Source organism: Daktulosphaira vitifoliae, unplaced genomic scaffold (genome assembly GCF_025091365.1).
Source record: "Daktulosphaira vitifoliae isolate Bord-2020 unplaced genomic scaffold, ASM2509136v1 Scaffold_5, whole genome shotgun sequence".
In the NCBI taxonomy this organism is placed as follows: domain Eukaryota; kingdom Metazoa; phylum Arthropoda; class Insecta; order Hemiptera; family Phylloxeridae; genus Daktulosphaira; species Daktulosphaira vitifoliae.
In genome coordinates, this window is record NW_026099576.1 from 25,404,297 (window position 1) to 25,430,463 (window position 26,167).

Sequence of the window (26,167 nt, forward strand, 5' to 3'; positions counted from 1 at the left end):
TAAGAAGACGAGTGTACCAGGTTCATGACCGGTGGCGGACGGCCGCCCCGTTCCGCCTATCATTGGCGGGGCGGCCAAAGATAGGCGGTGCCCGAATGACTGGTGGCGCGCGCGACCCGGTCCGTGTACCCGCTGCGTCAGTCACGCCGTGGAGCCACTCGGCGTTCAACGACCCGCTGCGAGCATCCCGAACGATCGTCGACTTCTTGTACGCGTATGCGATATTTTGTTTTTTAATAATCATACTAATATTATTATTATTTTGTACGGTCCGCACGTGTTGTACTCCGCAATACTCGTAATAATAATATTACTATTTAAAAAATTGCCACTTGAACGATTGCGCAATTTATTTTTGTTAAACTGAATTATTCGACCCGAGTGCGCGCGCGAAGACTCCGTTGGTCGTCGACGGGCATGCTTAGTGCCGAACGGTGAGAGTTAAAAATTCCACTCGGATTGATTACGGTGAACAATCGACCGCCCCATCCGAACGGACCAACTGAAATTTCGCGTTTTTCGTTTAAACGTGTTCCGGTACTCGTTGACCAACACGACTATTATCGACGATCAATAGGTGTGACGAGCGTAAATGACGACGATCGCCGCGTTATGTTAAATCCGTTTATGGACAATTCGCCTTTGGCCAGCAGCATGGGCGTTAAAGTCGAAGACGATTACATGAGCGGTCACCCGCAAGATCAGTACCATCACATGCACTACGGACAGCCACCGCCACCGCATTCCGGGTACCCGGGCGCCAGGGATTTCTTGATTCGTCGGGACGCCGCCGACTACCATGCAGCCCATCATCAGCAGAGCGGCGGCAGCGCCGCGGACTTGGGCCTCTATCCGGTGCATCACGACTTGCAATTGCACCATCACCATCACCACCATCAGGTGTACCCTGCGCCCGTGCCCGTACCGCCGCCGGCCGTGGTACCCCGACACAACGACTACGGTCCGCAAGATCCGTACGGCCAACAAGCTGGCGGCGCGTTCTACCGGTACATGCGGCACGGCGGCGGCGGCGGCGGCATCGTCGGAGGCCCAACTTCAGCTCTCAAAGACATGTCGTGCTTGTGGATCGACAAACCCGGTCCACCCATGCGGACGTGCGGCAAGATGTTCGGGTCCATGCAAGACATAGTTTCGCACATCACGGTGGAGCACGTAGGCGGACCCGAGTGCACCACTCACGCGTGCTTCTGGCACGGCTGCGAGCGCAAGGGCCGCCCGTTCAAGGCCAAGTACAAGTTGGTCAATCACATAAGAGTGCACACGGGCGAAAAACCGTTTCCGTGTCCGTTCCAGGGCTGCGGCAAAGTGTTCGCTCGGTCCGAGAACCTCAAGATACACAAACGCACCCACACAGGTACGTGTTGATATCTAACTGAACCGTTTTTTTGTTTAAATTGCCGAAAATTATCTTTTTGTGACAGTGTAGATGTGATGTCCCGCACAAAGACATTCGACGTTGACACGTGTAGGACTCGCTAGACAGACGTGTAATAAAAACATGTCGGCGGCGCTCAATTTTGTAGAATTTTATCGCTTGACGATATCGACACGTTTACAATCTAATTTATTACTTTTCTCTACTTGAATGTTATGTATGTTTTGACCAATTAGTTTTATAAAATCAGATAATAGAGTAACACCGAAGGCAAAAACTAGTCGCGTGTAGATATTTTCTGAGCACCTGTGTTTGGTAAACGCTCGTCTATTTAAACGTTTTCTTCTACGGCATAGGTGATTGTGTGTACAGATAGAGGTTTTTTAACCGAAATCCGCCAGTTTCACGGTGTAGTCTTTTGGTCGGAATAAAAAAGCCGACTGTCGACGAGTTGCGTACGGATCTAAAGTTATTTTTCTTTACAGGTTATTCTGCCTGATAACGTTGCGCGTTTGCGGTTTGTCTAAATATAAACGTTATTACCTATTGTTCACAAACGTCGCTCGGCTATTACACGCTGCGCATTCCCAGATGTGTTGTCCTAAAATATCTAGGAAAAACAAACCAGTTTTTTTTTTGACGAAAATTAAACATTTGGTAAATTAATTATCGAAAAAAGTTTTTTTTGTCATCCACTGGGAACTTTTTCACCGTGGAATCAAACGAAATAACGTAATGATAGTAAAATAATATTTCATTATGTCTGTAAAAATCGTAAAAATAAAAATATATATATATTATTTTTTCTTTCATTGTCTAGCCGGTAAACAAAAATGTAAAAACTGACTGGTTTGGGGATGGTTTCGAGAACCTCTATTGTGGTCCACCCTTTTTTCTTGTATTCTTCGGCCTGCGACCACGACCTCTCGGTCCCAAGTTTTATTCGTCTTATTGTTGTCTTTATTTGGACTTAGTTTTCTTCTTGTGTCCATACTGTACGATAAATTACTGTTGTGCGTAAACTCGGTTTTTTGTATTATTAAAAAACTCGTCGATTCACTAGTATTTTTTACACTCGGCATTTGTTTCAAAATGGCGGATAGAAATCATATGTCTTTGACAGAAATCTCTAAAATATGGTTTTTATAATTTTATTCGATCACAGAAATCGTTTTATTAATAAAAAGTTGGTTCGTTTATTATTTTACTAATAGAGCTAACTAAGTGATTTTTAGTTGAACTCGTAACGACATCGTCGATGACCCCTAGGAGTTATAACCTATCTCATTTATGTTACAAGTACATACAATTTGATATAAAGTCCGTACACACTGTAATCCGATTAGATAAATTACAGGCCATAACATTAGTGCATGTCTATCACGTCAGAAGCTATTTGTTTTAATGTTGCTACCAAATGTAATTCTATTTATAAGCTATGAGTTTATTAGGTTGTGTATACATTTTTTTTTTTTTTTACATATTTTTCTAGTTGAAATATATTTTTAAGTGTGTATAGTATTTGTCGAAGAAGATTTGTTTACATAAACATTGTGTGAATTTTGAAAAAGAATGATTTTAAAATATTTTTCTTATTTAAACTATTAGTTCATTATGTACATCTAATATTTTATGAAAAACTATAAATTAACTATTTGAAAAATTCCTTGTTTAACATTTTTTTTTAAATATCACTAATCAAACTGTTAGTGTAGAGATTTATTAAAAGTAAAATTGCTTTTGGAACTCGAGCGAAGAAGTTACACTATACAAACTGAGAAGCCGTCAAAACTGCGGTTCTCATTCTTTTATAATTAATTGAAATACATATTAAATGCCCAAAGTTATATTTTACCGTATTAGTGTTCATAACACAATTTGATGTCTTTTATTTTTCACCCTAAACCAGAGCCAAGTAAAATATTCTCAGACGCCTCACGCTTACATGTATTTTTTTTTTAAATTATTGTTTATCCATATAATATATAATTTATACGTCATACTTGTGTGTGTTTATTTTTGGCCGAGTGCCAACACAAAGATATTCTTTCCGCTCGTTCAATGACAATTATTTAAGAGCATATAAAACTCTGAACGTTTAAGTTGGTATTATTATTCCCCCGACCGAAATAAATACACACCATAAACTTTATCGACGCTCAAATTGAATGTTCAATGGGATCGGTTTTCTATATCAATTACATCAACGCCTTTAGAAAAATGGTTATTTAGATTGTCTTAAAGTACAGGTAGAATATTAATAGCTATCGCGTATGCGGAGCTCTTGTTTCAACTATTGTATTTTTTCTGATTTTTCTTTTTTTAATATTAAAAATGGTTTTTCAAATTTTTTAGTATACGCCTCCTTCCAATAAAATAAAAGTAAAAGTATTATGAACAAATAATAATGAATAGTGATGATTCGATTGCTTTAATTATATTCCCCCGTAGTATCTACGAAGAAATCTAAAAGTTTTGTTTTTTAAATAAAATGTTCAAAGTGCTCTCCGGGTTAAAACCATCGAGGGGTGGTAGCTTTTTTCGTCTGAAGGAAGTATTTAGATAATTTTTATCGAACGAGGAAATCTGGAACTAGTTTTTTTTGGTTGTTCTTAAAAATATAAATTACACGTTCGCGCGCTTTATGAATGGTAAGCGAGAGTGGAGGGGAACAAGTTGGAAAAACTGGTTCTTCAGTTGGGTATAAATTTCGAGAACAGTCGTTGTCTCCTACTCGTCCGAGATTGGTAGAAATACACACATATGCATAATGTATTATAATAGTCCGGTATTATTATTATTATTATAACTTGTAGTCCGTGCCCATAAATATCGTGTTTTTATGGTGCTCGAAAAGTTTCCATTCCTTTTTAACACTTGGGATCTAAATAATATATTAACATTATTGATCGCCCTTGTCTGTATGTTCGTTATGTGTGTGTTAGTGTCTCTAGTCAACGTTTACCGTACACGGTGTGTGTGTGTGTGTATAGTTTTGTCGAGGGTGTTCGATTAAAAGGCGCCGGGGTCCCATACAGCCGTAATAATAGTAATGACTTTGTTTTATAGCACTCGAGCAAACGCCGTACAATCGTTTTATTGTACGCCGTGTGTGTGTTGTGTAAAGAGTTAAACGATTAAATACAAACGCCATTTACGGAAGCCTTTTAACACGAGTATTAATTAAACTGCGTGTTGTACTTATCGGTCGGTCGAGTTGTGTGTATAGATAACAAATCTGAATGCTTTAAAAACACCACCGGGTGAACGTTTAATTTTTTTACATTTCAACGTGATACACTAACGATAGAACCCTAAACGTTCACGTGTTATGCGAAAGCACTTTTTTTTGCCACTAGTTACTTATCTGTGTTCGATCTTACGCCGTCGTCGTGCACATTAGGAAATTGTAGTTTTGCGGTTTGGTCGTCGCAATGCAATGTAATCGGTTTGCCGTTGGCGGCGCCAACTTGCATAAAAAAATACGTTTGTGGTCTATTAACGTTTCATTTAGAGAGTGCGCCTTTAACCGCTGAGGTTAGACAGTTTTCGACGGAACGGTATTCGGGAAATGTATTAGATTTTTTAGCACCGCGGTGCGCCCCTTCTCTCATTTCGCTTTACGAAACACGTTGAACGGTTCCTCCGAATAAAAACATGGCGACGATTCGTAAAAAAAAAAAAAAAAGACGATAGGTGTGTGTATATATATATATATAAGTGTAACAGTAGCTCCCCTTGCACGACATGCGATCGCGCCTGTAATTGTTGAGAACGGGTTGAAAATGGCACACACAATGACAACCGACGACGGTCATGGTGGCTCTTTGCGTGGCGGCCTACTAAAACTACCCCCGGAGCAATATTGTTATTATCCAGGACACTGGGCGCTGTATATATTATTATATTATCCGAGAGCAGTACCGAGAGAGCATTAAGAATTACTAATGAGACGGAAACGGCGGCGGCGGCTTCCAGGGGCAGCGGTAATCGGGCGGGAGGGGTGAGCCCGTAGGGTTCACAAAACCGGCGTGTAACAACCGCGAATTACGCCCCTGCTGTCGCCGCCGGACCCTCCTCATTGTATATAGGTTACATTCACAATAGTAATAATAATAATAATATACACTACCGGGTCTCCCTATAAACTCTCCGGCCTGTGTTGTACATTTACCCAGCCGCCGACGCTTTCTCTCCCGATTGTCCTTCGCCTCACGGTCCTCCATTAACGGTCCGCCGATATTATATTATCATTATTATTATTGTGTTTCGATAACCGCAGCAGTGGCGTCTACCTACGCGTTAAAGGCCGTCGTCGTCGTCCGGTAAGTCCTTACCGGCTTACGCGTCAGGATATTGTGTAGCGCACGATACCCAAACGGTTTCTCCGGCTCTTGGGTTTGTTTGGAAAACCCTCGCTCGATATTTCATACCCTAGTAGAAATGTGTAAACGTTTTTCCTCCTCCGGGCGAACAATATTAAACGCAAGTTAATGGAGGAGAAAATTTCTCACAGAAATCCTCTTCGAATCACAAGGTCGTTTGGTTTCACAGTTTGTATATAAATATTAACGCGGAGTGTCCTTCCCAATAACGATCCCTTAATAAAAACGAAAATCTCGTTACCCAATTCACATGTACCGATCGATTAAATATTTTATAAAATACAACGGTTACATTTGTAGCGGCGACGCATCTAAATACAATGCGTACGGACGCTGTTTAAGTCGTCCTGTTGGTTAATTTGTTTATCTCGAATAGGAAGTGATACTCGTAAACAAGACTTGTTAGGCGTCTCAATTACACACAAACCAACATGCCCCAAACGGTTACGTTACTAGAAAGGAAACTCGGAAAGAGGTGTGGGGACGTGGTGGCTAAACTAGTCGATCCTAATGGACACCGCGTTTGTTTAATTGCTTTGTAATTTGTCGCGATCGTGTCGATTACCACCGTTTGATTTTTAATGGGATCGAGATTGACGGACAAAGATTAGGGGTGGGGAGGGTGATGGTCGCCGGCGGCAGGACAATTTGACAGCCGGTTCATTAGCACGCGCGCACACTCGGCGTGTACGCGGTGGCCCGGTCCATATTAACCGTATGGATGTATACATGAAATACATCTAGGCACATGTAATATAATCTTACAGTGTTGGGTCCATAGCACGAGCAATCGGCCGTCATTTGCATACGAGACAATTGTGTTTAGATGAAACAACCAGATAGTCTATACCTCCGCCGCCGCCGCGGCCAGCACGCGGTGGCCGCAGCTGGCCAGCGTGCACTACCCCGAAACCGCATTCCTAAGCCGATGACTTCTGATCTCCAAAAACTGGATGCCGGCGTAGTAATAGTATTATCTATGTGTACGATTGTACATGCGTGTAATGCGATTGTAAGGGCAAACGACGACGACGACGACGTGTACGTACGTTATCCAGCTGGACGCGTGCGGACGCATTTGTCACGGGAACGTTTAAAAAAATAATCTAATCGAAACCGAATCTCGAGGATATTTTTAACGAGCATCACGGACAGCACCGCCACCGCTGTCGCCAACCCGGTCTGGACCATTATAGGAACGGTATTTCGAGGAAAAAAATTAATTTTATTTTTTTTTGTTTTATTATTTTTAATTTCATTTTATTGCTCCGAAATCAAAACGTCGTTTGTGTCAGTCGCGCGCGCGAGTATTTTTTTCCCTTTTTTTTTTTAAATTTTTTTTTTTACTCTTCTCGTCGTCCGGTTTGGATTTATTATAATAAACGCTCGTGTTATTATTATTATTATCTTCTTCGGTGTAGTTTATGTGAATTTTACGGTCGGGCCGCGTCGTCTGCGCTCCTCCACAGCTTGACTGACTCGGTTTTTTTTATCTATACAAGGCGTTTACACTATAAACGAACGTTAAGTATTTTAATACGTCTTACGAACCGCAATATTCACTATTTTGCCGTATTGCCTAAAATCAATTTATACAAACGAAATTCCTAATTTAATTATGATAGTTTTCCATAGTCGACCGAATTTACAACAGAACATATTGTGTTATGAAATGGGTCAACTAAAAATTATTATCGTACAAAAGCCCGTTCCAGTGAGCCACCCTTTTTGTTCGGACGTTATTTACCGATGGGAGGTACTTTGCGTTTAGATAAAAAAAGAAAAAGGAGTATATTTTTTTCATTCGCAAGCACGAGGATATAATAATTTGTCGTTCCTAATGTTTTTCCCCGTGACAGATGGTAGCAGCCATGTTAGCTCAGAGATCATCCATTGGCTGTATCGTACATTGTAACTGTTACCCCGCGGCCACCCCTTTATCGATTTATGCGTGTGCTCCTCTCGATGCTCGACCATTCCTCCTCTTCACCCCTCGTATCTTATTCGGCAATAGTACAGACAAAAACACAAACTCGCGCGATGGAAATAATATTAATAATCTCGCAAGTACACCGCCGTGTGTGTCGCATACAGAGGCGGAAAGAGAATGTGTAAAAAATACACGAGGGACAAACGACCCTTCACTATAATCCGAGAATGTTTGTTACAGATCCATCGCGTCATGGCGCACACAATACACCGTTGTGGGGCCACAATTTAAAACCTCATCACTGTCTGTCGAAATGAGATTTTTTTAATGAAACGTAAAGCGTTTAAGGACAAAGCAGCGGCCCTGAACTTTCGGCGTTTCCCGAGGGTGCGCTCACTCCGCATTGGCTTGCCCATACCAATGTCTGGCGTCGCGTACATCGAGAATCGGCTCAGTTAATAACAACTCTGGCGCGCGATAATTAGAGGGGGGAGGGCGAGGGCGTGTGCAGTATTATTGGGGATTTTCTTTTTTTTCTCACGTCCGCGCTCCCTTTATTGGCCTCACCGACCCCGTTGAAAAGCCCGATTTACATCTAATAGTAGTTTTCAATATTAAATCTGGCTTACCGCTCGTCATCCTCTCCGCTCGAATAGAACCGTTCGTGCGCACATAATAACGTGAAAATCAACAATGGCTGGGCCGTGTAAACAACACGTTACCGCCGTACACCTCGTTACCGGCAAATAACACGGGAATTATACTCGACGGACTGTAGTCTAGCCGACGAAAAGGAAAGCTCTTGTGCGCTTTTCGCATTTAACAACAGTTCTGCTTTTAACTATTCGTCGCCGGTATTCGTCCAAGATGTCAGGGGCTTAACTCCCAATTAACCGATACTCGTGAAAAATATGTTATTTTTTTATTGGCCGAACCAAAGTGCTTTTGTTTTTTTTTTGTTCTTCGTTTTCATACGCTTTACGGAAGGAAACTTTGAGGGTTACGCTAACAAAGTCGGCGCGTGCAAACGACGTTAAAGACAGCGCGGCGGATAACGTTCCTGTCGCAATTCCGCCGGACGTTAACCGCACAATACACAGCCGTCACATCATTAGCCGTGCGGTACTCGAAAAAAGGGAGAAGAAAAAAATGCATCGAGGGGATTTCCTGTAAATATTTACGAAGGACTGCGCGCGCGTGTGTGTGTGTAAAATGTTATGTCGTTGCCGACACCGGGCCGGGAGCTGTTTGAATACACCTCTGTCGTGCAAATCCTCCTTTTGTATTCGATCGGTTCGGAAAAATACTCGCGGCCAGTCAAGAGGAGAGACTCTTCACACGCCCCGGCCACAATGAAGTGCCTAGTGACCGTCGGCACGAAATCCGCCCCGTCTTACTGTGCCGCTTGTGCACACGCATATCAAGGCGCGTACAATATTATGTTCTGTTCCGTCCCGATGAGTGCGTACGCGTATATACATTATTCGCTTATTATCGCGGCTTCTTTGTGGGTTTCGGCCGGGTGCATTAAAAGTGTATTATGTACACGCATAAAGTGAACGTGAAAAGGTCCTCCGACCGCGGGACAGTAGCCGGAACAGACGTCCGCATTATCCAGACGGACAACAGGAGACGTTGAGTCGCCGGAGGAAAATGCCCGAGAAAGAGTTGTTGACAGGTTTGTAACCGTTAACCGTTTTCGTTCCGAGAAGTAAACAATAAACGATAACCCGCATGGCTTTGAGAAGCGACTGCGACAAACGTCCTTCGCGCGTTTAATCATCATACGTCGTCGTACTCATTGTTATCAACGTCGGCCGGCCGATCGTCGTCAATGGGTCATTGACGTATTTTCGTGTGAGATTCACCAGACCGCTCGTCCGCGACAACGCCACTGTGAGATTTCGCCAGATAGAATGTCCAGCGGATGAACGATATTCGCGGTTCGACTGGTCAACGGATTTACTGTTGTCCGCTAGTAACGACCGTTTAAGAAATCGAACGCCCATTGACCGCGCTCTTGCTCGTGGCGATTTCCGCGGTGGCACTTTTCGATTGAACGTTAAACCCAACCGCGCACCAATCGGCCGTGGGCGTTTCTCGGTCGGCGGCAACCTACGTGTACCGCGGCGGGACCGGTTGAGTGTACTAGTTTGCTGGAAGGCCGATACATCACCGGGCAATTAGGCTAAATTCGGTTAACGCCAACAAGGCGTGTGGTTTATTCTGTTAGGGTCGGCCGCGCGTTCTGATCCGAAACCCCGAGGGTGTGCACGCGCCCGCCGACACTCGAGTGCTTCTTTGGGTTGTTTTTCCTTACCTTCGGTAGCCAGTACTCCCGAGGCGATAGGCGTGTGCTTATCTCGAGCGGCTTCCGATTAACGAGCGTTTAACCCCAACGGGTTATGAAACGCTACACGTTTTGCGTGCACGGAAAACCGTTTGTATTATCCGAATAAAAGTCCGTAACGATCCGCATTGTCGTCCGTGTGTGGGTCCGTTTGTTGTTATCATCCGATCTAAATCCGATCGAGTCCGACTGAGCTCGCATTCTGCTGCCGAACGGGTGTTTTTAATTTGCCGGATAACCCAACGAGTTTCACTCAAAACAATTAGAAACTTGTGTAATCGTCATCCGGAATTGTCTTGTTGTGTTAGCTGGCCGCGTTCTCTTAGGTGGCACGAGTCTTGTAAAAACAAACACGGCTATTATGTTGTTAGGACGACTGTTTTTGGAAGTGTCGCAGCAGCAGCAGATGTTCGTTGTTTGGTTAACAGCTCACGGAGTGCGCCCAAACTCGCGGGTGGTTCTTGGCCGCCGCAAAACCCCTTGTGTTATCGATCACGTCGTCGATGTTCGGTAGATACACGAGAAAAACACATCAATGTGTGTTTAATTCGAAAACACGACCCGGTGCTGCTGCTGTTATTGACTCGTTTGCGGGGCCACTGACGGCTGAAGAACACCGGCAAGTCGAGTACGTTTACCCTCTTCACGCGGACGTCTCCATGGCCGATTGTGTATTGACGAGAGCCAAGTTATTTTTATAGAGTAATTCTGTACCGCCGGTATCAATCATGCTGAAATGAACGCCGAATAGACTTGTGCCGCCGTGTGTTGGATACCGGCGAATAAAGACCAATTTACGAGGAATAAATAAAAAGTAAACGTGTATTATTATATTTGAACTGGTTCTTAATTCTAAGTATGGTATCAAATGATGAGGCGCGCCCAGTAACCGCTTACGGTTATCGCGGTGCGTATCTGTACACGTAAACGCGACACTTATTATAACGACGACGTTTATAAGTGTACGGTTGTACATTTAGCGAGACAACAGCGCATTTTAACGTGTAAAATGTAATTAAATTATTATTTTGCCTTTAATGTATTCGTAAAATATCAAACCGGACGATAAACTCAAGTTGACGTGGACGAGCGCCCGTTTTCCTGTCGTGTGGTGGTACCGCCGCCGGAGTGGTTTGTAAATAACGCGAGCACATTCTCGAAAATGTGTCGTCTAATCTCTCGGGGGGGCGATACGAATGCGGTGCGGTCGACAAGAAGCTGCTGGCAGATAACCATCTCGTATTATGAAAATAATATTATCGCGATGGTCGTGTTAATGCGGTCCCGTTGACTGCGGCCAATAAAAACGTTATTCGCGCGATTAGATTCAACAAGGCAGTAAATCTGTTGTTTGTATAAAATGACGGTGTTGTTGGACCTATTGAAATGGTAATGACTCAGTAACGACTATTATTCTGTAAACAACTGTCGTCAAAGTTTGCTCTAATGTTAGACTCTTTAGCGTCAGTCTGTATGTGATAATCCGCACGTGGATTACTCGCGAAACGTCTGGGCGTATTGATGATTGAGTAGTGCACCGGAACGCGCTGGGGACGAGGCTTACCGCGAAATTAGCGTATAATTTGGATTTCATGCGGAAATATTATGATCCGAGCCGAGAGGCGCATTATCCGCCCTCGTAAAAATATAATAATGCCCCACAGCAAAACGTTTTTTTTTTTGCGTATGTTGTTATCTCGGCCGTTGTATGTATGTGTACGAAACGACGGAAGTCGGACAATATAACGTGTGCGTGTAACATAATGCCAGGTAAATAAATCAAACCGGTGTAGTGTAATCCTTGGAAATATAAATACGGGCTGCGAGTAGTATTTTTTTCCTCTGCTCGCTCCTCCTTCTCGTGCACATACTCTTTACGCCGTTTTTTACACCGTCGTGAGCGCATACCTCTCAATACCGCGAGCACAATGAAGATTATACGGCTTATGTTACTACAACCGGGACGGGGACGGCCGCTATTGAAATATCTGCCGAGGCGATTTACCCGCAAAAACCGCGCCCCCGATTTGACGAATATTGTTGTTACTTTGTGCGCGTTATTGTTGCAGTCGACATTGTCGGCGGCTCGTGTGAATCCGCACAGGACGTGTCTGCACTGGAATTTCGACAGATCATCAATAACTCTGTTCGACACTTGTCTCGACTTACAAAGTACCCCGTGAACGTGTGTCAGCAGTGCACAGCCTTTGATCTGGCAATTGGGTATTTCGGTGCAACAACCGACGACGACGTTTGACGAACGTTCGTCTTTGTTTCTATTTCTGTTTGAACGGGACGCGTTCATGTTACCGAACTCGTTACAGTCCGATTTTCGTCGTCAAAGTCATCGACTGAGATGTGGTTGATGTTATTGCACGCCGGAAGACAATCGTTGGATGGAAATGTTACTACGAAGGGCACCGGCGAGGCAAGTCCATTGGTAGGAGACGACGACGACGCTGCTGTGTAAAAACGAATCCAATAAATAACTATCGCGTGCAAGTACGCTGTGCTGCTGCTGCTGCTGCCGCCGGTTCACGATCACTTACTCATTGCTGGACCGTACGATGATTTATGCGCAGCCGACACTCCGAGTATGCTATACGAACCGTACGGCACAGCGTCGTCGGTCGTCGTCACGGATGGAATAATATTTTTGAACCTACGGAGGTTTGTGGTGTGGAGGGCGAGGGGATGACCAAGTAATTAATTATCGGAAAAAAAAAAAATACACATACATTCTTGTATCTTTCAGCGTATAATATTATTCTAGTATTCGAAAACCTATCGTGTCCATACGGTATGTTGACGGTGCGTTTCATAATACTGCGTACGAGGCGGATTTAAAATAGATATAATATGCGCGTACGGCGGTTAGGTATGCGCACTCCCAATATATCACTATTTTTTATTGCCCTTTGTTTGTTATACAAATAATTTTTCACTCCAAAACGCTGAGCTTATTAATAGTATTATTATTAATTCACCCGAAAAAAAAAATAGAGGATCCAAACAAAAATATTCGTGTTCACGTTACAATGGCCCTCCCCCCCCGTTCCGGATAAACAAACAAACTCAACCCGAACGCATGCCGCCGCCGTGTGTTCATATATAACGATGCGGTTTCGATTTCCACAAGTCTTATCCGATTTGTCGGGACAGATCGTTTTATTGGCTCATTAGAACCGATCAATTAGTGTACCGGCGCATTGCGCTTGGACTGCATAGCGCCGTGTCACACTTCTTACAGCGCGTCCACCGAATACCACACGATCCTCAGTGGCCATTTGTCGTCGTTGAATGTTTTTTCTTCTGGTGCTTCCCCTTCCCAACCCAACCGCGGCCACCGTCAGCACGGTGCTCGATGCTGGAAATTAATTATGCGCGTGTCAACCGACGGCATTAACATATTTCATGGTTAGTGTATGTGTGTGTGTAACGGGAGCCAAAACGAGATTTTGAAAATGATATAAGAACAACGACTGGGCACGATAATTTTTTCCACATAATATTATTTTACTCAGAACTGCACTTGTTACGGTTGAATGGTGACAACGTAATGGCCGGACATTATTGTCGTTGCGTGCCGACTGTTATTCACTTCTTTTTATTGCTATTATTGTTATTTTATTTTCCTGCAGCTACATTCCGCCCCTCTATCCGTGTCGCCCTTATTTTTGCACTGTTCAAGTTGTTTGCAGTAGTTTTTATTTCGTTTGGCTTGTCGCGAGAGGAAACAAAGCTTCCTGAGCGTTGCCGAAAACACATCTAGCGAGACTTAAGTTCCCAATGCGTTTTAGTTGTTAAGTACTTGAAATACTCGAAAACGTATAAAGTAACAAGAAATAAAACATAATAAATAATTTCTTCTTAAAAAAAGAAAAAGAAATATCTCTGTAACCGGTATATCATATTTGTCAAAAACCGGTTGCTTTGAAATATAAATTAAACGGTAATGATTTTTTTCCACGTTCGTTCGTCGAAGAGAATAACTGTGCCATAATAAATTACAAATTAGGTACCAAAGTTGTAATAATATAAAAAAAAAAACATTTTATTCTCGACATTATTCTTTTACAACTTGAAAAAAGAAGAGATAAAAATGATTTGTTATTATTAGAAGGGCTATTTTTATATTCTTATTAATATCGAGAACGAATATTCAAATTTTTTTTTTTTATATACCAACAGAGTCTTTATAAAATCATTCCATTTACGTTATTGGCAGGAAGGATTCGTATTTATTTCGAGATAATATCGTCAGTACTCAGAAAATACTAATTTTTTTTTTTTATCAAATTCTCTCTATTCTAACAAATGGTATGCAAGCTATTATTACATTTTTTTCTTTACCTAAGTTATTGTTGTTCTTATGGTATTGCGTTTCAGCGGCTTACATAAAATAATTGGTGGTAAAGTTCTATCCCGTTGTGAAGATTGTTTTTAAAACAAACCTTGTTCGACCGCAACTCGATTAAAATATTTAGAAGCAAGTGTGTGTAAATTAAAATGTTTACTTTCCCGTGACTAAGAATTGGTCCCTCGCCTTTTAACGCCCTTATTTTGGGCGCATTAAGTTTCCGTATCAGCTATGCGCTGGCGTTTTTCGTATTAATTAACCTCGAAAACATAATCGGACAGGGTGACTGCACATAAAAAAACAACGTCAAGCGAATCCCTTTAAAACGTTAATTGTTATTGTATGTAGCAGTAATTATAAAATTAGGGCGGCGACCGTTGGCATAACAATGACTTGGGCACTTACAATAATGCGCTTTTATGCGTCTACATAAAGTCGTCCGTAAAACGCGCCAGTCCGGAAACGAGTATCCGGAAACGCTAACGCCGCGCCATTACGGTGCGCACCAGATTCCGTCCTGTTGCACGGGTTGTTTATTTCGCGTTGTCTAATAGCGAATATTCAATGGAAAGTAACCGCCACCTTAGCACTTGTCGTCCTCGACTCGACCGACCGCAAGTCGGTGGCCGTCCCGTTTCTGCTGCGGTGCGCTATTGTCTCATTTACGTTGTACGGTCCGTGCAGTTTAAATGTTTTGTTTTTCCACTGGTATCGGAACGAATAATCTGCGTGACGTTTTTATGATTATGATATTTACACTGGGGCAACGCGTGTGGTAATTTATGGGCGTTTCGAAATTTTCAATAGGCTGCAGCAGTTTAGTAAGTGGTAGTAGTCGTCTGCAGCGGCAGTAGCAGCAGCAGCAGCAGCAGCAGCAGCTACAGACATTGACAATTTTATCGTGCCCACTTTGCCGGAGGATTCGCATAATGGGCCAGTCGTAAATAATCTCCCCCTCCCCCCCACTCTGGACCGCGGCGACCCTCGCGTTTTTTCTCTGGTCGTTGTTCTTTATTTTTTTTTTCGCTTCCTCGCCTTGTCCGCGCTATGTGTTTTATTTATTTTACGAGACCAGAACACCACGTGTATTTATGCTGCTCACGTTTATACTACACGTACACGTTATTCTTCTACAGTGTCGTGTTGGCCAATATCATCGTTAACGACATCCGTGAACGCCTACGCAGTCTAACACTCGGCCACACTCCTCACGGCAATCCATTGAGCAAATAATAACACATTACAATGTAATTTATTGCATACGCACGCAGAGCAATACACATTTATATGTAGCGTCTTTCGACCAGGTCGCCGCCGTGTGTGCGGAAACTATTTTTCCGATTTTCATTTTTTTCGCAATAGTTCAATAACGTGTGGTGTGTACAGGTCCCTAAAACTCCTCACCCTCGTTGGCTTTGTCGTTGTACGTTTTCTCGTACGTGTGCGGCGCCGGGCGGGGGCGGCGCGACATGTCGTCTGGTCTTGTCATGTTATAATAACAATATCCTGCGACGGAAAAGTCTTTTCAAAGACTGGAGGAGTATATAATTAAAGTCTCGGCAAACTGCTTTTTGGCCGAGGGAGAAGTGAATAAGTTATCCGGACCTGCGTTATTCTCCGCCGATTGCCCTTTCTGCTGTACACCAACGAAACTCCGCCGAAATGACATTTCCTACAATCATTTTGTTCGAATTGTCTTCGCATTAATACGTGTACGCCGAAACGACATGTCTTTTGCAATCGCTGTAATTACACAGTGTCAACAAAGGATAGAGTAAATTTAAACAAGTGCTTACCAACGTAACTTAAATATAGAACGAACATTCGACGGCCTGTGTTTGGCAAATAGAAGAGCAACAAAAAAAGTCAAAAAGATAATCATTTTTCATAAACAGTTCCTTCCCCATTGCAATTAACAGGGTGATATCGTTGGCCCACTTAATTTCTCTCGAAATAGTAATAATTTTGAACACAATTTTTATTTTATTTTGTCTAGTGTTATTTATTTATCGATTTATAAATATTTTGAATCTATACCGTATACGGTTTTTAACTTAATTCTTTTAAATAGCAACAGGCGTATATAAACTAGTTCATATAAAAGAAAATGATGCGATTAAAAAAATGACTGGTTAATAACAACTCTTAAACCAGTATTTCTGAAGTTATTGACATTTTTAAATGTCGATTGTAGTAAGGGCGGCACGGGGTACGTTATTTTTATCGTTTAAATATTTGTAACTCCCGAACTGGTTCAAAAGTTATCGGGCAGTAATTTCCTTAGATCATTTCCAATAATACAAACTAGTTAAATATGCATGTTGTCATTTGAAACAATCGAGTAGTGGGACAAAAGATGAACATAAAAAGTATTGAACCTTAAAAATTCTTGAATACCGTTTGATAAATTTGTGAAAATTATTTTTGTTCGCGAGAAATTTAAACGATAAATCGTTGTGTACATTTAATTGTAAAGTGTGAAAACAAAAACAGGTGTAGTCTTAATAACGACGCGATTAAACGTTTTACTTCAACGTCGATCAAATGAGTTATGCGAATAATTTCCACTCGGTTTTTAAGTACACAACGTGACTCGTGAAATTGTTGTTTTATTTATGCGAACAGTACCCGAACAACGTCAGCAATATAAACGGTAGGCTGCAGCTGTTTGACGGATTGATATTAAATTCATTAGCTTTACATGTAACTAAACGTACACACGCCAATAACGTAATTAATACTCGTGTGCGTATACGATCTACTGTGTGGAGTACACGAATTCGTATTTCTTCAGTACATTAATACACACACACACACGTGTATTTATATACGGACAGATTGATTATTAACATATGTTATTTATTATTAGTTGTGCGAGTATATAACAAGACACGACGGCCGGTCATTGTTCTGTCAATCAGATGCGGCGGAATAGTCATGTATATTTTTTTCTATCGTAGCTCTTCTGAAACGTTCATTTCCTCAGATCGATTATTATTATTAATATTATCGTCGGCGTAGGACCTATTGAGGTGTACGACCGCCGTTTTTCTATCGTGTGCGCGTACACGTTGTAGTGTTTATTAAGTATTTTTTCGACAAAACCCGCGGCCGTTGTAATAATGTGCACGCAGTCTATGCACAACGACGAAATAATATTGTGCGCGTACCTGTTCGTCTTTAATGGTGTCGCCAATAGGTTAGGCAATCGTGTGGATATTTGGCTGCTGACATCGTTTGTGTGACGACTTGGGCCGTAAAGGTGATTGACGATCTCGACGGTGGTCAAAAAAAGTATTAATAATAACAAATAAATAAAAAGGGACTGGAAATGACGGCGCGGGGATAATTGACCGTATTTTTCCATGGGATTCTTCGCTGCTGTCAGGATGACAAGGGTGTAATGAATCCCGGAATGTTGAGCACCGTGTGCAATATACACCGAGTGGGCCTATCACGTGTATATGAGTGTATGGTAATCATATTTTTCGGTGTAAAACGTACGGCGGAGGCAAAGGCGCGCGGTACGATCAGATTATATTATGTATTTTTATAGGACTATTATTGATACACCGCGGAGGGGTCTATCGTCTATTGTCGACCGCCGAGAGCTGATGTTTATCGGATCCGCAATGTTTGTCGTGCCGCTCAAAATGTCTTTATGTGTGTGTGTGTGTGTCTGAGAGGACGTGCCAAAAAAATAAATAAATAAGAATAAAGCGAAATTCGATTTTTCCAATCGATTTAAGAGGTCGGTACACACACGAACAAAACGACAGCGGAGTCAATCTGTAAGATCTCGGTCTGTTCGACTCGGGCGGCCGTTAAAGTCTCTCGGCTCCAATCGGATTTTGACTCGTCGGTATCATAACTACGCGCTTGTTCGACATATTGTTATTAAAAATAATCCGACAGTCGGTCCGGACGGGCCGTCAACCGTTTAATTAACATGACATATTATCATGGGCTTAAATCGATATCCCTATCGTGTTATGACAGTAATAACAACATCATCAATCAATATATTCCGGCCGCGCATGGCCCGTCCGATTAACATTATGTATTCTCATATGCCATTGGTGTATAATTGCCGCGTGTGATGATCGAATTTGCATAATTCGGACGCGATTGTCGTGTGTACGCAGCATTGTTGTTCTAATAAGAATTCATTTGGATCGTCTGACCTACTGGCGACCGGAGTCGATTTCCCCTGGCACAACCAAAGGGAAAGGCGAATGTTCTTGTAACGGGCGAGATCGGGGGATTAAATACCGACAAAAAGGTACGTGTAATGTGATTATAGATGAACCAGGAGTGATTCAGGGAATTTTTCCAGCCAATAAATCGATTTTAGATAAAAAAAAAAAAATACCGAGAAATATGTACAAACTTTGTCGAAGCCCGTATTGTTATAATTGGTACACCTTAATCGGACCTTTTTTTTTTTTTTTTATGTAGTTGTAAACAGGTGCATGTGTGCCAAAGTAATTATAAGGGTAGCGACACGATGACTAGCAGCACGATGCGGTACACGACTGGTCGATCGTTAGCAGAAGCGGATTGTTTTAAAAAAATGTACTTTTCCCGTCGGAACAGTAGTGTTTTTCATACGCTGTCTATTTTTTCTTCTATGCAAATATTTGGACATCGCGTTAGATACGACTATATTGTGTGCAAACTATTCGAAATCACTTTTCGCGTTGCATTACAGTGTTGTTATTATTGCTTTTGTCGACCCCTGCGATCGTTTAAGGGGGACTTCGAGTGTATGTACGGCGACGCCCAAAATGATAAATTATTGTCGTCGTCGGTTTGTGTGTATATATGTGTGCGCGCGATATAACCATTTTTTTTTTTTTATTTCCACGAACGAGCAGCTGCGCGTTGGTCGCCACAATACAAGACAAATGGTCCCTCGAATAATATTCCCCTATACTAGTGCAACTTGGATGTATCCGGCACATCTATACAATAATAATGTGAACAATATTGTGATATTTTCGCGTTTAAATTCTAACAATCTATCCATTACCGAGTAAACGCGGTAATTGATCCGTTGCGGTTAGACGAGCTTGGGCTACGCGGTGTTGACGATTCAATGAAATGTCGCGCGCGTGTGTAACAAGCCCATCGGTCGACAAATGATCAGCACATAACGACGACCGTATTGATTGTCGTGTAATTAATTTGGCCACCGTCGATTGGTATTCCGACCTTACAGAGGCCAATTATATACTATGAGAAATATTTATGTCCTTAAGCCGACTAGAGTCTTATGAAAATACACGCGCGTAAACCGGTAACGCTCCTCAAGGTTGACGTGGTTGCTCCTTTTATGCCGCTCAACCCTTTTGTAATGCTGACAAATAATTCTCTGTTTATAACCCTTATTATTAATACGTCTTTTTATATTATACTCACCGGGGCCTGTCATGTCGTTTCATTTCCCGCCCCTTATAATAATAATAAGAAATACACGGAATGATCACAAAAAAGTTGTGTACTACCTCATACAAACACATTCTCGAGTACACACGATAGTGATATCTTAAGATAAGTGCTGCTGCTACTGTTGGATCGAAAATATAGATGAAAAAATTATGAGAAAAAAAAATACATAATAAACCGAAGACGGTTCTCAGGATGGCACTCTCATTATATTCATGCGAGCGTAAAAAAACGGCCAGACGTTGTTTAATTCATTTATATTATGTATAAAACATGTATTGTAAATTCATTACGAGTGTTGTGTACAATTTTTTAATTGTCCCGATCATAATTAAAACCGCAAGTAGAGACCAGTAATTTGATTTGTGGTGTCGCCGGACCACCGGAATCGAGAGATGGCCATAAATTATTTATACCACACGGCATTGTGCTGTCGTGCTTTAGACCGATTACATGGAAACCTAATGAAATCGTCATGTACGGCAACGGAGTAAAAAACGGTTCGGCCGTCGCTTATGAGTTTTTCCCGTGTCGCGTTTCCGATGTCCAGTCGCCGTCGGCCATCTTGTGCGAAGCGCCACCACCACACGGCGGGACGCGTCGCAATTATTATAATTATGCGCGTCACGGGCCAAGTGCGCGTGTGAGATTATTAATATTTTCTATTATTCGAATGGAAGTCGATCGGGGTGGGGGGGGGGAGTGTTGATGATCGTTGCGTGGTGTGTGCTCCAAGAGAGACAATGGGTAAAACTCGTATTAATTTTGGCCGCGACATTGTTCAAACAGAACCGAGTCATCAATCAGTAATTATTATTACTGCCGTTGTTGTTGCTATTACCATTATTATTAGTTATTATTGTTGTGTCCCGATACACAGATAATATATGGAAAATGATATGCGCGTTTATTTGTGTGCGCATTAAACAATGGAGCGCCGAGAAGCGCGTGTTCCCATTGGTCGCCGTCGAACTTATTGTCGCCGGTCAGGTGCTAGCGGAGTGTGAAAAATATAATTATGCCCCCGCCGTTTTCGTTTGTTTCGTCTTAATGGCTCTTTGAGGACGGCCTTGCCGGGTCTTCTCGGTCACTCCATTTTCAGAGTGCCACTTTGATTGCAGGAGACTACTAATCCGGTAAGTGTAACGGTACCGCGTCGTACCTGACGTTTGCGCCGATGTCGCTCGGTATTATTGTTGCGTGTGGTCCCAATACCATAGGAAAAAAAAAAAAAGGGACGTGACACGCAGTGCTCTATGAATGTGTTTTTTGAAAAAAATTTCCTAGGAACTCGAAAATTGAAGAAGAAAAGAAAACGCAAAAAAATGTGTCCCGTGTGCAATATTTATGATCAGGACGCGCATACGCGCTGGGTCATAATGGACGTCCCGTCGCGAAGGTGCTGGCCCCCGTTACAATTTAACACCGGGTGGGTTATTCTATGTGTTTTTTTGCTGTCGATTCGTTCAGCACCTTAAAGTCCTCTCTCGGGTCCTCTACGTGCGTGGCGTATAGATATTCAATAGAGATTTTATTAAGTAGCCATCTATTGTGTGTCGATCTCCTTTTCCTCCGAAGTCATTGGTCATCGGCGACGCTTCCGTCCGGCAGATGCACACATTTCCATTGTCCAGCTGTTCCGCGATACTCCAGTTTTCATCATGTACGCCGTCAATACGGTGTCCTGACCGATATCTATAAACGGTCAGATGCACACGCGCAATAACAACTAGAAAATAATATCATCATACGGCCATAACAATATTATTTGTTATTATTATTATTTTTTTTCATTTCGTCAACGTTTCGGAGAAGAATATATCGAAAAACAATAGTACCATATGCGCGCGAGCGGGTCAATAAACTAACCGAATATTCATACACGATTTTGAGAATACATTAATCTCGGATCTAATGATATTACCGTCTGTCCATTGTATTATCGACGACGACAATCTCGAATTTCCTCGTGCTATACTCGTTTTGTTATTATACCGTCGAATAAAGTCGATACCATTTGATGTACACTCCAACGATGAAAATAATAGAATTCTGTTCTCGGAAATTCAAAAATATTCTCGTATCGACAGTTACCCGCAAGTGACCTTGTTGATGAATTACAGCGATTCGATGGTACGACGCGTCCAAGTTTCCACATTGCCGCCGCCGTCGTTGTTGTTTCACTCGGCTCGTTAGCCGTAAAAGTCTAAATGCTTTTGTTGTTAACACACTAAACTGTGTTTGGTTATTAGATTCAAAGTTCGTTTTCAATTGTCACGTTCCGAAAAGCCGACGCACAATAATAATTATTTTCTCTGCGTCACAAAAATAAACGGTTCTGTTGTGTGTTATGCGTCACAACGGCGCACAGGGACGACAATAACGTCAGCGATGAGTAGGCGATGATCGCGGGGGGCGGTTGGTAACCGTTTACGGGGAAACATAATACTCGCGCGTTGTTTTCATTATGTATCTCCGAAACCATAAGTCATAAACTCGTTTGGTCGTCTTTTTTTCGAAATAACTCATTAAAAATTAAGAGGCCTTGGAAATGCCACCCAATTTATGAAAGAGCGCCAGATGAAGAGATTTTTTTATAGTTCGTATACCTATCTTTTGACGATATATTTAATGCACACGGGTATATTTTTTTTTTTATAGCATTCCTGCCCATTGTGTATATGTGTACGCGCGCGCGTGTGTGTGTACTGTAATAACGTATGTAAATCGTTAAAACACTCGTCTTCAGATCGTTTATACAAGCAGAAACTTTATATAGACGCTGCAGAGTCGTTAAAAAAAAAAAAACACGGCCGTTATACGTGTCGCTAATCGTTTATTGTCCCCGTCAAGTACGTGCCCAGATGAAGAGCACAGGCGCCCGGCGGCCAGAGTGTATTATTATAATATTTACTTTGTCGACCGTGTTTTATTGATATATATATATATTGACCGTTTTTTAATTTAATGGCCAAACACATTTACCGGTAGGCGGCGGCTGCGCGCGTTTAATTCCGACGCGTCAACTCGTCTCCCATTTCTGCTGACGAATTAAATTTAAACAACGTAGGCATATTTTTTACGTGTATTAGGTCGAAATTATAATCGACCTCAACCCCTACGACAAGTGCATCATTTCCATACACGTTCGACGAGTTGTCAGCAACGGCGGCGGTGGAGACGGCAGAAGAGGAGACGGGCATAACGAAACGCTCGTTCAAGATGCTACTCATCGTCAAAAATAATATTATGCCTTGTACAATCCATTTAGTTTCCCACGGACGAGGCGTCGATTACTATTAGTTCTAAACGTCGTTTCTCGCTCGTCATTTGTCTCGACTTCATAACTGATAATTTGATCGGTGTACTTGATAAACGTGTGCGGCTAATAATCCTACGACTCGATATGGTTCACATTTGAATAAATAACGCGTTGGGGGGAGAGGGGACTCGTTGATTTGTTTGTCGTTTATAAAAAAAAAAAAATCTCTTTTCTTTTTAAATTTAATTAGCGCGATAATGTATTCGGCAATACGTCGTTACCCGGCGGTGTGCGGATGCAAATGATGTAACCCCCGCGGTTTTGATTTTTTTTTTTTTTTTTATTGTAAATTATTTGCCTCGTAAAGAGAAACGGGTTGACGCGCTTTTACCGAGCGGCCGGCGAATTCGTTTTGTGAAACTGTTCGAACGGCTTTTCTCATTCAGTCCATGCGAAGTGATCATCGCGTTCAAAGGATACCACGGCAGTATAATCGATTCCAAGGGCACTTGCAGCCGTCAATCTTGCGCTGTGTCATTGATAGTATTCGTCCGAATGGTTTTTACAGATGACACGCACCACACTCTAATGGTTGTTGTCTATAAAAACACACATCTTCCTATTTTTTCTCTTTTCTTTTTGTGTGTTTTGGAAGGAATCCACGGATTTGACACGGGTTGCGTATTAAGAACGGTCCTTTACGCATTCCCACATCACTTACGTCCGCGATTTATGGCCCGGTAGAGTAATACAAGTGAATGTGTGTTCTTTACATTCAACTCCGGGAGTAACCGTGGTGTACACTGACCACCAAAAAAAAGGTCTTGACCTAAAATCGTCTTCAAGGATATTAAAAGACCTTTTTTTTTTTTGCTCCTTTAGTTTAGATCAATAGGTATTGAGTAATTTAGTGGGTCGGGTTTGTTCCGAAAAATTCCAACGACATCCAAAATCAATAAAAATACTTGTCCGGATTTCAGTTGTAAATTACTTTCGAAGGCATTGTCGCGTATGACAATATCCAAATTTTAGATATTTTTCTGTGTGTGTTTTTTTTTGTGTGTTACTTGTGACCGTTGGCCACGTGTTTTGTCGTCGCACTGTAACAACAAGTTTTATTTATATTTGCAGGCGAGAAGCCGTTCAAGTGCGAGTACGAAGGATGCGACAGGAGGTTCGCCAACAGTTCCGACAGGAAGAAGCACTCGCACGTGCATACTTCGGACAAACCTTACAACTGTAGAATATCTGGCTGTGATAAGTCTTACACTCATCCCAGTTCCCTCAGGAAACACATGAAGGTACTAGTCGCCGCTGCTCCTCATACTTCTGCGTGAGCTCATTGAAACCTTTTCAATTAATAATCCGATTGTTTATCAATTAATAGGTACACGGTAATGGGAAACTCGACAGCGACGGCAACTACGATTCGGAAGACTCGAACTGTTCGTCCGGCGCTTCCATCAGAGTGACCGACAGCTGCACCACGACCACGACGCCCAGTATCGTGTCGCCTGGCGATCACCACGGCGGCGGCGCCCAGACGCCGTCCATCCTACACTCGACCGGTACCTCGGCTCTGCCGTTGCCCACACCGCCTACCGCGTCCGACTGGTGAGTACTTTTTGCACTCGCAAAGCTCGTTCGAGCAAATATCGTTGTACGCCTCTGTGCGCGTGGACGAAACATTTGATTTATTTTCCTCGCGCCTTGCAGGTACATGAACACGGGTGCGGGCATACCGTCATCAATACAGCCATCGGCCGTCGACCACGGTCACCATTACTTGACGGACCTCAACCATCATCACCACCATCATCCGCACCACCACGCGTCTCTGATGGCGCATCACCATCACGGCACTGCGGCATATTGAAACAAATCCCCCGCTTCATATCTGAACAACAACAATAATAACAACAGCATCGGAGGCCTAACGACTTCCGCCGAATGGAGATAGCACTACGCTGATTCCGGTCCGGATACGTCGACTGCACGACCTTTGATTATGTGCCGTACAACTGCTGTTAATTACGTCGTCCACCGTAGACGTACCGTAACAACAGTTGCAACACATTCGTGCACTGGACGTATGCGCGCGTTGTTATTAATGTATCCGTTGTATTTTAAACGAAGCACATCATTATGGGACGCCATTTTGCTATGTAGGCTGTCCTAAAATTTTATGGACAAACGTTTAACTACCGTGAAGTGGGGGCAACTTGTGATTTTAATATTAGTTTTTAGTGTGATAACTGACGGCTTTTTCATTCACGGGTCGGTGTATAGTTTTTATTTGCATTACGACGACTAGTTTTCAATCATCTAGTATATTATATAAAATACACATTTCTTTTTTTTTTTTATTCATGTATATTATAAAAATCATAATATTCTGTGCCTTTCGAGTCAACTGTCTATTTTACGTGGCGTTAATTACGTTTAAATCAATATTAAACGCGCATATTAATGTTTATGTTTTTCAACGAATAAATCAGTATAAATACTAAATTATTTCCTTCCGCAATTTTATGTTTTTTAATTTGTATTGTCTTAAATAATTAAATAGTTAATTAATACTCTGAACAAATTTCGCGCTAAATATTTGCAGTTAAATGTATTAAAATAAATTATATGTTATGACGACAATGCTGTACAAAGTTATTTATAAATAAATATTAATGCATATTTATTATATATAAATATATATATATATATATATGAACAAATTATAAGTGATATAAAAAAAAATTAATCATGGTGTATTTTATTTTAATTCCACGTCCTCCAGATACTTTTTGATTGATCATTTTGTTAAGTTTTTAATGACATTTTACATTCTCAGTGTTATCTAAGAATTACATATTGAAACATATTAATAATTATTATTAAATATTAAGAAAAATAATTAAGGAATACATAATATGTACTTATTATAATTATAAATAAGAGAAACTCTTCTAGTTCATTAATATTATTATTGTTTTTTATGGTAAAAACAAAATGAACTTTTTTTCAATAATTTTTCTTCTATAA

General features: G+C 41.8%; 1 protein-coding gene across 1 annotated transcript; it reads left to right on the forward strand.

Moving 5' to 3' along the window:
* The first annotated feature begins 123 nt into the window (after window positions 1-123).
* LOC126906692 (pair-rule protein odd-paired-like) lies at window positions 124-25,886 on the forward strand. Its single transcript, XM_050687436.1, has 4 exons — window positions 124-1,375; window positions 24,263-24,432; window positions 24,519-24,745; window positions 24,848-25,886. Exons 1-4 carry the CDS (start codon window positions 613-615, stop codon window positions 25,005-25,007), a joined length of 1,320 nt encoding a protein of 439 aa, XP_050543393.1. The 5' UTR covers window positions 124-612; the 3' UTR covers window positions 25,008-25,886.
* Window positions 25,887-26,167: the final 281 nt, after the last annotated feature.

Excerpts from the sequence above, each read along its gene's own strand:
- LOC126906692 (XM_050687436.1), top strand. The coding sequence starts at position 613 with ATGTTAAATCCGTTTATGGACAATTCGCCTTTGGCCAGCAGCATGGGC. Across the intron at positions 24,433-24,518 it reads CCCTCAGGAAACACATGAAG|GTACACGGTAATGGGAAACT; the intron begins GTACTAGTCGCC and ends ATCAATTAATAG. Across the intron at positions 24,746-24,847 it reads CCGCCTACCGCGTCCGACTG|GTACATGAACACGGGTGCGG; the intron begins GTGAGTACTTTT and ends CGCGCCTTGCAG.